At 40.3% G+C, this 15,935-nt stretch overlaps 1 protein-coding gene across 2 annotated transcripts in view; it reads right to left on the bottom strand.

Moving 5' to 3' along the window:
- The window catches only part of SLAIN2 (SLAIN motif family member 2), a 33,543-nt gene extending 17,959 nt beyond the window's left edge, over positions 1–15,584 (bottom strand). The window contains exons 1-3 of one of the 2 annotated variants that reach the window (XM_030449789.1): positions 15,058–15,584; positions 5,488–5,636; positions 419–583 (exon numbers count right to left, since the gene is read on the bottom strand). In XM_030449789.1, the coding sequence (XP_030305649.1) occupies positions 419–583; positions 5,488–5,636; positions 15,058–15,431 (688 nt within the window). In that variant the 5' untranslated portion in view covers positions 15,432–15,584. The remainder of the gene's footprint in view (positions 1–418; positions 584–5,487; positions 5,637–15,057) is intronic. The other variant, XM_008491819.2, reaches the window with a different exon arrangement.
- Between the last annotated feature and the right edge of the window lie 351 nt (positions 15,585–15,935).

Genomic DNA, 15,935 nt, shown 5'->3' with positions numbered 1-15,935 from the left:
ACCTCAGATGCACACAATGGACACCAAATATTTCAGCTAATAAGGAACAGAGTAGATGCAAAGACTACTGCCAGCACCTGTATCTTTAAATACAACTTGCATCCCAATTACAGGACTAATTCTAGAAGCCACTTATGTGTGCTGGGTCTCCACAGAATTAGTGCTGCATGTTCTGGTCTAACTGCTAATATGCATCAGTGATTTTAGGGATACGGACAACCAAAGAAAGCATTTTAATCTATCTGATGCCAGAAAGTTTGCAAAAAATACCTTTCTAAAACACTTCAATACTGCACAGTGCAAGCATCCCACGAGGACAAGCCTTGGTGTGCAATGCACATGCAATCTATCCAAGTACATGTTTTTGATAGGAAGAGGAGAAAGATGAAAGGGAGAGACCACACACAGACACACTTACCTGAGGTACCAGGAGGTATGAGCTGTTTCACTAAAGCAGATTTCACTGGTGTTGAGGAGGGAGAGTTGAAACCACTGCTGTAGGGACTACTGGTATTTGGACTATAGGGGCTCGCATAGCTGACTGCACTGAAAGGGCTGCTGTACAAACTCTGTCTCTTGAGAGCTGTGCAAAGGAGAAGGAAAGTGTCAAATTATACAGAAGGAATCAATGAAAAAAAAAAACCACCAAAAACCAAAGCTTTGATATCTTCTGTGATTTAGTTACACAATTCAAGTACAACACTTCACCAGGAAGCTTTTCAGCTGACTTCATCTCCTAGATACAACCATGTGGTGAGGAGAAGAATAGGGCAAGACAAGATAGCAACAAGTATTTTCCTTGGAAAAAATCAGATCTAAGATGACTACAACTGATCTCTTCAAAATGTTCAGTGAAGTGTTGGGAGGGAGGAGGGAAGCAACTCAGAACACTGCAGTAGCTAAGCTATGCTAACCTACACCCTACAGATACAAACCAGAGCACACCATCAGGTCCTAGTTCTCCAGAATTCACAGGCCTGTCTAGATCATACAGTATTTCAGGAAGTAATCTGAAGACTAGCACCACAGAAATAAGCAATACCATCTGCAAAATTCCACAAAGCATAAACTATGATAAAAAATAAACATTAAGTATGGGAAATGCAAGTTTGCTGATGACACTAAGCTGGGAGGAGTGGCTGACACACCAGAAGGCCGTGCTGCCATTCAGAGAGACTTAGACAGGCTGGAGAGTTGGGCAGAGAGAAACATGATGAAGTTCAACAAGGGGAAGTGTAGAGTTTTGCATTTGGGGAAGAACAACACAATGTCCCAGTACAGGTTGGGGGCTGACCTGCTGGAGAGCAGTGTAGGTGAAAGAGACCTGGGGGTCCTGGTAGACAAGAGGATGACCATGAGCCAGCAATGTGCCCTTGTGGCCAAGAAGGCCAATGGCATCCTGGGGTGCATTAGAAAGGGTGTGGTTAGTAGGTCAAGAGAGGTTCTCCTCCCCCTCTATTCTGCATTGGTGAGGCCGCACCTGGAGTATTGTGTCCAGTTCTGGGCCCCTCAGTTCAAGGACAGGGAAGTGCTTGAAAGAGTCCAGCGCAGAGCTACTAAGATGATTAAGGGAGTGGAACATCTCCCTTATGAGGAAAGGCTGAGGGAGCTGGGTCTCTTTAGTTTGGAGAAAAGGAGACTGAGGGGTGACCTCATCAATGTTTTCAAATATGTAAGGAGTGAGTGTCAGGGAGATGGAGTTAGGCTTTTCTCAGTGATGACCAGTGATAGGACAAGGGGTAATGGGTGTAAATTGGAGCACAGGAGGTTCAAGTTGAATATTCGAAAAAATTTTTTTACTGTGAGGGTGACAGAGCCCTGGAACAGGCTGCCCAGGGGGGTCGTGGAGTCTCCTTCACTGGAGACATTCAAAACCCGCTTGGACACGTTCCTGCACGATGTACTCTAGGTGGCCCTGCTCTGGCAGGGGGGGTTGGACTAGATGATCTTTCGAGGTCCCTTCTAACCCCTAGGATTCTATGATTCTATGAAATGCTCCAGTTTGTATTTCTGGCTACCATGAACTTTCTGGGCACAATAATGCAAACTGACTGTAGGATTTATTCCCTTCTTTACACCTCCTGTTCTAATGCTTTGGGATTTTGATGTCTATGGGTTTCATTTATTCAATATAAGATCAAAAAATGGGGTACTTTGCTATTTATTATAAATATTTTGATGTTAAAGTGTTGTCAGATAAATTTTAACAACTGGTAAACTATCTTCATGATGATACTGCAATTCCCCTAATTCCAGGTTACTTAAATGACTGTTTTGTGCAGAAATTTACATTTTATTTTAATATAAACAGAAAATGGAACTGCAGCAGGGGAAGTGGGAACCAATGGAAGTTAGGTCACTTTTGGTAAAATTCAGTTCCTTTAGTGCTGGAAGTATTTTATGCCTGTTGTATTTTAACAAAGAAAAACTAAACTGCAAAACACTAAGCCGGAAGCTACATACTTTATGATATGTGCATGTAGGTTAGATTAAGTTGCTGCTCAAATACATGCTAGAAACTTAACTCTTTAAGGAAAGACAGTATTGAAAAGATGCATATCCATTATAAACTGACAAGAACAGGCCTGGCACATTGGTTCTAAAAAACCCTAAATCAAACAGCAGAAATTAAGCTATTTAAAGAAAACTGTGTGACATTTCTGTTACTGAAAAAGGCCTCCAACAGCTACTGGTAATAGTTGAGAAAAAAAACAACAACCTGAATTCTAATTTTTTAACTAAAAATCTTTTCATTCAGTGTAGGATTTTGTTGTTTTGACATTACAAGAAGCCACATGAGACAACAGTTGCATGGAATGTTGCTTTCAGCAGCAAAGCCTGCTTCAGCTCCTCCTCCCACCCTGCTTTGCTCTTGGTCACTGCCTTCTCAGTTGTTTAGAACAAGCAATGGAGGGGCTGCACTATTATCCAGCCTACTAAAGTGGACTTAAGTTATGTTAATTAATTTATTATTATTATTAATTAAGAATATTTAGAATATTTCGATGGACTTCATCAGTGGACTTTTTACTACTTTCAAAAAACCCCCCTATCTAACCCAAAGGATGGCAGAATGCAGCACTAATTAAAGTTGACTTTGCAGCAAATTCCTTAAACTGCATATCATGTAAAGGATCTGGAGTGTAAACCAGTTAATAATACCACTGCTTTAATTAGAGTGAAGACAGTTACAGATGGAGGGTGGAAAGTTTATATTCCAGCATTCACTGTAAGTATTAAACCATAAGTACTAATTTCTGCAATTAATAATTTCAATGAATTCTATCAAGTTTTACTGAGGTAATTCCAATTTGTTTGGAGAGTGTCAGAAGGGAAATCCTCATTTTATTTTAAAGCTCAGTTAACAAAACCAGTAATTATAAGCCAGATATATTCCAGTTGACTCTGACATTACAACTCCTTTGATAGCAAGTTTTTCTGGCATTCCCACAGGAACCCCAAAGCATCTACTCCAACTAGACCTTTTTTCTCATGGAAAAAAAAAATGTACTTTTCATCTCCTGCTGAAAATGTCAGTAAAAAAAAAACCCCTAAAACAAGTCTGCACAACAGTTCTTCATATCATACTTTTTACACAGATAAGTATTTTAAAATATTAACCACAAATCAGAAAACAATTGTACTACTGTATAACCATCAAAACAAGCTTTGTACATAATATCCATAATGATACAAAATACATCTGATCACATACAGATTTCTTTGTACACATACAGATGAAAGGATACTTCTGTTGCATATAAAAAGTACACTCTGATACATGATGCGCTCCAAATGCAGCAGCAGTTTTCATCCTAGCTAAAGCAAACTTCTCGGCACAGTACTTTTCCCCAGGAAAAAAAAAGCTGTATCTAAAACATTTTTCCTGAAGTTTTTCAAACAGGGATTTCTGTAACTTCAGAAGACCTTACTATTTTTACAAGTAGAGCTACGTTTTTTATTTGGAAGGTCAGACAACATTACTAAGACAGTTTACCAATTCTGAACACTAAAATGATGCTGTATTAGATGAAACATTTGCTTACAAAAGATCACACATTAGCTTTCACACCAGAAGGTAGAGTTAATGATCAATGTTTTATTTTAAGGTAAATTGTCTTTTGTAACAATCAGAAACAGTATGAAGCATCTGATTTTAGTCAACACTTGGTCTAATTGGTCTTGACCTCTGTCTTTTGCTCTGGAAAATAGTAGTAAAAATTTGAGTACAAAAAACTCTACGTATGTTCAGAAGACTTAATGTGTGAACAGATGTAATTTTTCCAAATGCCAAGGACCTGATATTTTTTACACAATTATGGGACAAATTTATTCTAGCAGTCCCTACAGTATTCAAAATTATAACTAGCAAAGCCTAACACTGAGACCAAAGTTAGGTAAGTAATGGTTGGTTTTGAACAAGCTCAATGTTGAACTGAAAAGTCAAACTGTGTGAAAATGACAGATTTTACAGATACAGCCACACAGTTGTTCTACCAGCTATACTGATGATACATTTGATTTCAAGTATTTAAATAAAAATGCTGCCTCAACGAAAAACGCAATTTGATCAAAGTTACTCCTTTCTGATTCTGTGCAGCTCTGTCTTAAGAATTTTTTCGAGTAATTCTTTCCTGAAGCATTTCTCTGTTCCTGTGGCTGCTTCCTTGATGTCCTCTACCCCTAGATAATTTTAAAATGCCATACAGTGGAAGCCATGGTTTCCAGCCAACATGAAATACACTCTTGTGCTTCTCAGCATAGCTTTTTTTAAAAAAAGGAAAAGTAGACTTTAACAAAGAAAAAAAAGTAAAAATAAAGCAAGAAACTAGATGGACAGAGAATTTTAATCAGACCTTTGGCATTTTGCTGCTGGTTAGACATCAAAAAGCAGGGAATAAAAGGGTGGAGAATGAAGGCTTTCATCCTCACAGGGCTATACACTCAGTCCTTCTCAAGCTTTGATTGTAACCAATTTGTATCGAGCAAGTCACAGATTCTAGATTTTTTAATCTGTGACAGGATCTTGAATCATCAGGGATAAGGAGGCACAGAAATCAGTATTACCTCCCTAAAATATTCAAGAACTTCAGCTTTTGTTTTCTTAGATGAAATAAAACCGCTCATGTAGCAGAAAACTAAGTTCCATGTCAACATACTGACAAGAACCTAACAATTACAGTAGTTTAATACATTCTTCTATTTTAAAATAATACAAAAAAATCAAATTAAGGATGTTTGTTTCTTCCTAAGAACTTCTGACCAAAATGTAACCATGCAGTTACTATAAAACTAAGGGTCCAATGCTTCCTTTCCTTTTATTTATACAATCCAGAAAATTAGTTTAATTATTCTTTGAAACCCACAATGGAAACTTTAGACAGAAGTAACTGCTGGATCTCAACATCTTCTCTCACAATTATCAGTTAATTGATTGTTTCAGAATAAATATGTAGAACCCAGTGGTGTTAATATAGAGGAACTCACCTGACATTGTCTGTTCCAGCCTGTGGATCAGTGACTTTTTAGCACATTCAATGTCAGGGCTTGGGTAATCCAACACCTGCCTGCACCAAACTAAAGGACTGACACATTTTTGCATTGGAGTCAGTTTCTTCTTTGGGGATGTATATAACCTGAAAAGGAGAGAGAAAAAAAACCAAAAACAGCAGAAAACCATGAAGTCAGATAAAATTAACATAAGATCAGGAATGTAAGAAAAATATCACACACACAATGATATTTCTGATTTTATGCTACACCTACAGTACAACCCCAAACAGAAAGAAAGCACCAGTTTTACCTTTAACTATTTTGGATATGGAAGAACACTGATAACATATGGCTAACCCAAAGACCTCTGGCAACTGACTGGCCAGAAGAAAGAAGGCCTTCACTTTCCAGACACATTAGATATACAGACAATTTCACTATGTCACCGAAATGTAAAAATCAAGATTAATCTTTTCCGATTTAAGTAACAGTCACCTGAAAGAAGAAAATAAGGTACTGTTCAATATGCAACTGTTTCCTAAACTCGGAGATATAGCAAATAATAAGCATCTCAATAGCCAAGGAACCGTACTAAAGTGCATGGAACACAGCCACTATTTCAGTAGCCTTGGGAAAAAAAAAATATTTTTACTTATAAATTCCATCCTAGATCCTGATCCTCTGCTTTTCCTTCAGAGAGCAAAGGAACTATCTCTGACCTAAGTGGTATTCAGGAAAGCATTAAAAACAAGGAACAAGAGAAACAATGAGATCACACTTACGCAGGACATGCTGAGGCCCTTGCCCATCAGCATCTCCATTCATTTATTTTACATCAGCATTTAATGACTGAAGAAAGAAGTATTCCAGTTTAAAGGCTCTAAAAAATTATCTGAACATTTCTTCTCCCTCAACAAACAGATTAAAGAAAAAGTCACAACCAATCACACACTCAGACATATCTGAGTCTTATCTTTAGGCTAGAGACAAACTTGGGATAGTGCTTCAGCAAAAGACAACGGTGAACTGCAAGATCTACAGCTCTGAGTAGAGCTTATGCATATTCAGAAATGGTTAAATGTGTTTCTTCTAGGGGTAATGACTTCATACTCCAAGTTAACATGGTTGTATGTCACACACTGTAACTGAGGAACATTTGACAGCGTAATCAGGCTGTTTCCATACAAAACAGATAGCAAAAATTCTTGTCTCCTTCATGCCAATGACATCAGCAACACAGGTTTTTTCCCCAAAGCCCTATTAGATTATTATCTAATCCTTCCTCTGTAATTCTAGAACTTTTACTCTGTTTTATAAACAGATTTAGAAGATTTTTTTTTAATTACTGCCCTTAAGGTCACTTCTTACAAAGGCTTTCCAAGAAGCATGCTGATCAAACCTCCCTTAATATCTCACCCAAAATACTGATCATTTTGTTTACAGCATGCTCTGAAACACTCTTCCCTCCTAAACTCTGAAACTAGAAAGCTGTGTTTGCAAGTGCAGGAGAGGGAATTTTTATTACCTGGCAGATTTTCAAACAAAAATGAAGCTGTTTGTAGAAATGCAAATAGCCACTGTTACATACTTCAGTCCATCTGCCTTATGCTCTAGCTAGTGTCATGATGGTTGTTAAAATGGATTTTGTAGAAATCCTTAAAATCTTCACAGGCTCTCTGCCTACAGGAAAATCTAAGAGCCCATCACATATTTATAGTCCTGAAGACCCCTGGAAAGCACAAGACCCACTCAATTTTTACAGTTCTATGTAAACAATCACAGAAATTGCTGTACTGTCTGTGATTATCTGTGTATAGGTAAAAGTAATGCTTAACATTTAAGAGCTGCCTCAAACTTCAGATTTACTGCCTTTTCAGTTTTTATTTGCCTGTACTCTTACCTCTCCTAAGGTACATTTACACAATACAAAGTAATGTCAAAAGCAACAAAGCCAATTTTTGTGCTGTCCAGGTTAGACTCCCTCCTCACTCTCTGGATAGCCGACATGCCTTGCAATGTTTGAGAAGTCCCATGCACATACAAAGTGTTTACAGTAACAGTGTAACTGGCAAGAAATTAAAGGGCATGTCCTCTTTGAAAGACACACGAAAGCAGTATCTTCAACAAACCTTCAAAACTAGTCTAATCAAGATGGCACTGGTATTTTAAGCTTCAACACGTTATTTTCTGCCACCTCCAACTGTTGCATTTGTTTCACAAGTAGTGTATTTATTGGGACGATCCAGGCCTATGCAGCTTCCACTTTTACACCTCCCCTTCTAGCCAAAAATATATTGCAAATTCTCCCACTTTTTAGTCAACTGTTTTTCCTTCAGCAGCCCTTGTTTCACACCTTACATTTCAAGACAGCACTTCAGAGTGTATACATTTCATGCAACTCCACCTTCCCATGCCTAGTGTATGTGCATCAATGAAGTACACAATGGCTCTTCCAGGACAGATTCTTGCATGTCATGCAGTTACCAAGTCTCATTATAAATCAATGATCTTATTTTCTCATCTGACAAAGAACAGACCACCTCGGGTTTTGAAACTTACTTAATTGCTTTGCCTAATTTGGATTTTAAAAAGTAAGACCAAGGGCAAAGCTAAAAATCAGAGTAATGCTTCCACTACTTCCCAACAGCAGGAAGGGAAAAAGAACAGAAAGGAGACTATAAAGCATGCACAAGTAACTTCATACAGCTAGGTGATCATCTTTGTCAGATTGCTGTTTGAGCCAAGATATAGAGGTTCTCATTAGCTGAAGAGCTTTCCAGGAGAGATTCATTCTCATTTGAACCTGATAATGTAGTCTACAGCAAAGCAACAGAACCAACTGTCTGCACAACAACTTCAAGACTGAAGATTACACTGGGATGATTTTATACATCTTGAAACACTTATAAATCATATCCTCAAAACAGGAAATTGAAAACGATTGAGGAAGCCGACAGCTTAGTTACCACCCACACTACAAATACAAACACAACAAAAATCTACTCCAGTTGCTCCACAGAAGAGTAAAGACTCAACAATTCAGTGACACAAGGCCAAGTAAAAGAAAACAATATGTAAAAAGGAGCTCTTAAGCTTCATCTACTTTGAAACAGCTTCGAGAAGCTCAGACACTATGAATCTGCTGCAGAGTAATATTCCCCTCCTTCATCTGTCACTAGTCAACTATGCCACAGTAGCACTGCCAACCCAAAGTTTAAAGCAGCCAAGGGCTCTACTGATAAGTTCCAGGAACATGCAGCACAAAAAGGGCAGAGCTTTTGCAGAAAGCCTACTGTCACTACAAGCTCATATGACAATGTCAAATAAATGGGACAAGCTGTAGCATGTTGCACTGGAACACAGCAGAGCTGGAGAAGGCTCTGAAGAAAGAGGATGTTACACTGAGGTAGGAATGGAATATCTGTGTAAGGATTACCTCACCTGAGGGACACCTCCCAGTGCATTAAAATACAAGAGACTAGTTGCCACAGGCATGAAACCAGAAGCCAAGATTCTAACTGGGAGAAAGGAAGTCTTCTTGTATCAAAATTCTTCTACTGCTTAGTATAAGAGTGAGAGGAAAAACAGATGAATATGAAGTCACAGATCTGAATTAGAAAGAAGATGACAAGTGGAAGGAACTCGAGCTACAGCTCATTTATTTTAGTCACATTAACTTTAAATGAAAACTGGCAGGTACAACAGAGGCAATGAAACAAGAAAGCAGACAAAAGATGTAGCAGGATTAAGAAAGCAACCTGAAGTGATGTAAAGAAAAAATAAAAACCTAAGGACAGATCAGTAAGAAAGTTCCCTAAAACACAGAAGGGAAATACAGAAAGGAAAAGCTACTAAAAAATCAGGAGAAAGCAATATTGGACAGTCTTAAAAACAGACAATATAGAACACAACAGTGCCAGTCTAAAATTTGATCAATATAAAGCTTTCAGGAAATCCTACTTGGAGCAATTTCTCTAAGTCAAAAATTAAGGTGATTTTGAATAAATAGTTGCAGCTAAAGATCTCACAAGAATCTCTGGCTGTACAGAAAAAAAACTCAAAACAACCAAAACCTAGGTGACATCCCTGGACATATCTGGCCCACAGATTTCCTCTTTCCTCCTTCCCCACCCCTGCAAAGTTCCTATCCTGCAGTTCTAACTGACTGAGAGACATTGCTCAGCCTGCAATTGCTAATTTGTTGGTGTACTTAGCTGAATGTTTCTATTTTTGAGAGATGCAGGAATTACAGCAAAGCTCCAGGTCTCTTAAAATAAAGAGATGAATACTAAAAAAATACTTGGACAATCTCATTAAACCTCCACATTAAAGCATCAAGTCTCAACTACATTATGCAATTTTCAAGTAGAATTTGGAGCTTTCAGAGAAGTTGCAAAGTGCAACTGGAACATAACTACCTTCCTGCCACCAACAATTAAAGCTAGTTAGCTGTGCTCTGGTTAGGTGCTGGAAATTATAGCTATTATTCATTTCCTCATAATAACATGCTGTCTGAAAGGGATGTTGTAGAACGGGAAAAGAGGCCTCCAAAAGATTGGAAGACTCCAGTAACACCATCAGGTAACTTCTTTAGAACTGTCACACAAACTCTGTACAAGTGTCCATTGTTTGAGAAGCTTCTGAGAAGGAAGTTTTTAGAGGATATATGTTCTAATATGGTATTGTTGATACACACAATCCAGAAAAGCCGAGAAGTTCTGTGTCCTATTAAACATGTTCAAAAATAAGTCTGCTTACTTACTGAGCTTGAGAGCACTACCAAAAGCTTCAAGAAGTAGAAACGTAAATCATGCCTAAACAAGACATGATTACAAGGTAAATTTCACAAATACCATTAAAACAATGAAGGAAATTAATATCAAAGCTTTCATAATATCAAAATACCAAGCATGTCTAAAAGCAGTATCACACAAGAAGTTAGAAATGGAATAAAGTTCTTTCTCCAGACCTCAAACATCTGTTTCACAACAAACAGATGCATCAAAGACATTAATCAAATGGAATATTATTTGATGTTACACCAGTTGTTTCATCTAACTGGTAACTTCTCTAATCCTTAGTTTTCTCATATGCTTCTTTTCGAATTATCTTCCTATTTTGAGAAGCCATTATCTGAATTTGGTTAAAAAACTCTCAATAAACAGAAAACAAAAAACCAAACCCCAACACTTTAAATGAGACCGACATTTAATCTGCCATAAAATGAAAAACATCAATTTCTCTTTTACTTTGGTCACAGGGCAGGAATTGATCAGAACCCACTCAGTTTCCAAGAGGCCTAAACCACACTAATAAAATGCCATTCATTCATGTGCAGCTCTATCCTAACACACCCTACTTGGCCACTACAGAAAACTTTAGGGTTCCAATCATAAAGTTAGTGCTCAAAGGTCACAGAGAAAAATGAGCTAAAAATCAGTAATTACAGACAACACTCCCATTTTCATCCTCCATGTCTCAAAATAGTTAATTAACTGAAATAGATGACTAGAACACAAACAGAACAGAAACACGTACTATCAAAAATAGGTACCAATTTAAGAGAAGTAACTCCTGAATGAGAATGTGTATAACAGTAAAAGTACACTCTCAATTTCAAATTAACAGTATACCAAACCAATAGGAGGTATTAAAAAACACTTAAAAATTACTTTGGACTATTAACAAACCACCAGCAATTTCACTTTAAACACACAGTAACTGCCCTTTGTTTGTAAATGAAGTCAGTCAGCTGTTAGCTATTTCAGCCCTACCAAGGAAACTTTAGATTGCAGTGGCACAAAAACATTGATAAGTGCTAAGCTAGCTTTTATAGCCCCATCATTTAAAGAGGACACAACTGTTCTGAAGTTTGCTGAGCAATTACGTGCATAAAAACTTTACACAAGTTCTGTAAGAGGCACTATGTGCATAAAAGAGTAAGTCTGAAGAAAAAGCACTGTATGCTTTCCTCACATTTAGAAGAGATCTCAACCAAGTTTAGACAAGGGACTTTGTAACAAGCTGGCACAGGGCAACTACAGTGGATTCGCAGCACAATTACTCAACTACAGTAATTACCCACGTGTGCACTTATCCTGCAATAAACTCTGAACAGCTTATTTTTTTACAAGAAGCATAGCAAGCCACCTTGCACTCTGTTACCAAGCTGTCCTGAATGTGCTACACATCCACACCCAAACTTACCCAGCAAGTCAGGCAAGGAGCTGTCTGTATACATCATCCTGCTTTAGATGATTTTGTCACTCTAGTTCCTTCTTTTTAATTAATTACTTTTAAAAGCCCTGTTCAGATTGAAATTTGAAAAGAAATATTCAATTTGTTTTGATCTGATTCAAGAACAGCTAAAAAGGAGCACCCACAGAACAGATAACCAAAGTCACTGGTAACTTCTTGAGGCAGTAATTAGCAGGCCTAAAGCAGTCTCCAGGCAGTACTCTGTGCGTGTGCCTGTGTGCCCATCTGAAACTTTCAGTACCCTATTAGGAAGAAAGTTTCAGCATATTAAGCAGGATTCAAAACCATATGGCCAAGAAACTCAACATAAAATCACTGAAATATTTTTAGTAGCTTACCATATGATTTGAAGATTGCCTAATGTGTCAAACTGTTTAAAACATAAAAAGATCTGGATTTAACTAATCACAGAAAAGAAAAACAATCAAAAATATAAACAGTCCCAAACCTCATTAATACTGAATGTTGTTTTAATCACTAATGCTAATACTAAAGCAGTAGTTCTTTTAGAAGTTCTTTTCACTGGTTAGTAACTTAGTTGATTTCAAACTTCTTTTTAATTTTTCATTTTACACTTCTGCCCTGTGTATCTAAATGCATTTAAAGAATAAAAACTTTAAATGAGCTGATCAACTCCAAAATGTAGATTTAAAAAACCAGCCACATTCCGGAATCAATTTGAGTCACAGTATCCACCCTAAAATCACAGCCAAACTTCACAGGCACCAATGTCATGAAAGCATTAAATTTAAGACAGTGTAATTTTGGCAGTTAAGACTTTCTTCTGCCATTAGAAGGCTGCACACAATTTCACAATGTATGAACTTACGTACATGGACTGAAAAAAGGCCTGTTTTACTTAGAGATAACCAGCACACTTCATCATCTATTATCTCCCATAGCAAGTCCTTTTGAAATCAAAAGTAAAGACAAATCTAAGCTTTACATAAACAATCAAACCAGGAAAGCTGAATCCATTTTTTATGTACAAACTGTCATTTAAATTTAGTTTGTTTCCATGTGAGGGTTCCTCAGCTAGTAAATGGTTTTAGATTTCTACAGTGGTATAATCCCATGGTTTAAACAGGATTTTGGGTTAAGCAGTAGTGATCCAAAGCCATTTGAATCTGAAAGAGTTTACTCTAGGTTTAAGTCTCATCAAGTACATTCACACTTTGAGTTGACTCAATTACTTTTTGAGTGATTCTGCATAACCAAGACATCAAGAGTGCAATCTTTTATGAAGAGAAATCCACTTATATCATCCCTGCTGTTTTCACAGGCTTGTTTCTTTCTGACTGCTCCACTGGCCCTCTGAAAGTTTCCAACTTAACTTAGATCAATAGCATCCATTCATCATATGCCCAAATACAAATTATCCCCCCTTCATAAGAAAAAAATGATTTTAGAGTATTTAGTGCCTCATCAGTTGAATTAAATGGTATTTAGAAATTCCAGGAACAATTTGGAAAAATAATGAATCTAGCCGAACCACAGTTATCATTAAGTGAATATTAAAACATAGCACGAAAGACAGTTTTCTTAATTCCATAGCAATATTTATTGGTATGTATGACAATACATGAATTTTAACTGCTCTTCTCTAGGTGTATGCTTCTGGTCTCAGTCATTGGCCCATGTCTGAAACTACTATTTTAGTTGCTAAAATATTAGGAAAGGAATGAAGACATCTAACAGACTCCATTTATGTTTTGCTGTCTCTTGAGGACTAGAACTTGCAGAGGAACACGACTGCCACAGTAAAAGGCAGTGTAAGTAATATGCCAAACACTTGACACCAGCAAACTATGCTGCCTGCCCACGAGCGTCCAGAAGTGTATAAACAAAACCACAGAGCTTTTATGCTGCCACTGTCACCGTATGCTCTGTTGTGACACTTTCACTGAAGATATGCATCATCGCCCATGATTTAGGATTAATATCTAAAATTATAATATCTATAGTCACTAGAATTCGTGACATACACAAATTTGACCTCGCACTCCAAACTATACAAACGGATTTTGTATACTTTATTTCTCTCCCATGCTAGAAACCAGTAGATTATAAAACCTAAGAGTAGTTACTTTGCACAGGCTCATAATCTGGAAGATGACGCCTTGTGTTAATTTAGTAAACTTGTGTTGGATGAGAATAAACCTATGCTCTCATACTTCTCCAGTGGATCAGGCTGGATGTCAGGCAAATGACTTCTGCAAGGAAGGGCAAACATTGTCTCCTCCCTGAACAACTAATACATTGCTCATGCCAAGAATCATTCCAGCTTTTCCATAGGTGTTTCTAACTCTGAAAGAAAATTCCGTTTATTTTAAAAATTGTCTGCATGTTCACTCCCAAAAAATACCTTTGTAGATGAACCTACAACTAGCTCTGACTCAAGTCAGACTTCTTTTGTTACACTTTTCCTCCCTGTATACAATTCCCTTGTGCTTCTCTGTTGGCGTTACACTTCTCACTATTTCTCTGCAGCTCTAATATTGCTCCTCAACAAGCGTTGAGCACTTTAAAAAGACATCTGGAGCACAGCATGATGTTAAGAGCGAGCAAGCCTTTCTGGTTCTCCATAGGAGCTCATCCAGGTGTAATAAAGAGAAGGTGAACAGCTAGCTACCTGCAGCTGTTTCAGCTGGAGCAGCAGGATAAGCAGTCTATTTAAAAGGAAAGAAGCTGCCTGAGGTAAACCGTGGTCCTACTTTGTTAGCAATAAATGAAAACACGCAATGCAAACACATGTACGAGATGGAGTACACTTGCTGCTTTCACATCTGAATGAAGCCAAACCTTAAAATATAAACGCTGAATGTTTGAAGTAACTGTAACAGTACCTGTGGGCTAATTCTGCACTGCCTCAGAATTTTCCACTAGTTTCTCCACGCCTCCACACCTTCTCAACTTGTGAAAACACTAGCAATAGATCTCATAGCGGAGCCGGAGCCTGCTCCGGTGTCCAAGTGACCCAGTGTTACACTCTCAGCATGGCCGAACAAAAGCACAGAGCTGCAGGCCTCCAGGGAGCTGCGATGTGATGTGCAGCAGAAACCGAAACACCCTTCTGCTACAGGCTTCAGTACCTCCTGGAGAGCTCACCCCATCATCCAGCCCCAGAGGGCGAGGCTCCCTCCCTACACAAAGCCCCCAGACCACCTCCGACACCGGCCACACGTCTGGAAACGGCTCCATCCTCCGGGGCGCAGCAGGCTAAGGGGAGGTCGGTGCCTTCCCCCCCTCCCGGCGCCGCTGGAGCAGGGGGCCCACACCCCATTCCCACCCCGGCCGCCTCCTCACCAGCCGGTCTCGTCCTCCTCGCAGCCGGCCAACCTCTCCAGCTCCTCCGGCCTGAGTAGCGCCGCGTCCTCCAGGAGGCCGTTGCCGTTGCCATTGCTGTTGCCCTCCTCGCCGGCCGCGCTGCCGCCGGGTTCCTCGGGGGGCGGCCTCCGGGCGGCGGCCCTGGGGCTGAGGCAGCGGCCGTCGGGTGGGGAGGCGGCGGGGGGCGACGGGGAGGGCCCAGCGCTCAGGAGGCGCTTGGGGCTGGCGGGGGCGGCGGGCAGGGAGCCGTGGCGGCTGCGGAGCTGCTCGTTCTGCTTCTCCAGCTTCTTCACCAGCTCCTGCAGCTTCCGCACCTCCGCGTCCGCGTTCACGCCCGAGCCGACGTCCTCCATGGCGCCGGCCGGCAGAGAGTAAGCTACGCGGCGAAGGGCGGCCTCGCCGCCCCGTCTACATGGCCGGGCGGCCCACGGCGGGGGAGGGCTGCGATGCGGCGGGGCGGGGCACGGCGGGCCTGGGGCGCAGCTGCTGCCGCCACCTCCTTCTCCTCCTCAGCGGCGCCGGCGGGTGTTGCGGGAGGCGGAGAGCGCGCATCCGGCTGTCGCCGCCATCTTGGCTCCTCCTCCGCCCTGACGTCATGCGCGTAACGCGGAAGCGCCGCGGATGCCCCGCCCTCACGGGGGCGGACGGAGGGGTGCCGGGGCCGGGGGGTGCCGGGGCCGGGGGGTGCAGCCCTTGCGGCCTCCGGCGGTGCTGGGGCGTCCCCGCTTTCCTCTTGGCGGCCCTGGAGGGGCGGGCGCTGCTTCAGTCTCGACTCGGAGGGGACGGACTCGCCTGGTCTGGCCGCGCCTTCTGTCCTGTCCCGTCCCGTCCTGTCCCGTCTCGTCCGGTCCTCTGCC

Source organism: Calypte anna, chromosome 4A (genome assembly GCF_003957555.1).
Source record: "Calypte anna isolate BGI_N300 chromosome 4A, bCalAnn1_v1.p, whole genome shotgun sequence".
In the NCBI taxonomy this organism is placed as follows: domain Eukaryota; kingdom Metazoa; phylum Chordata; class Aves; order Apodiformes; family Trochilidae; genus Calypte; species Calypte anna.
This window is presented reverse-complemented; position numbering and strand designations above follow the sequence as displayed.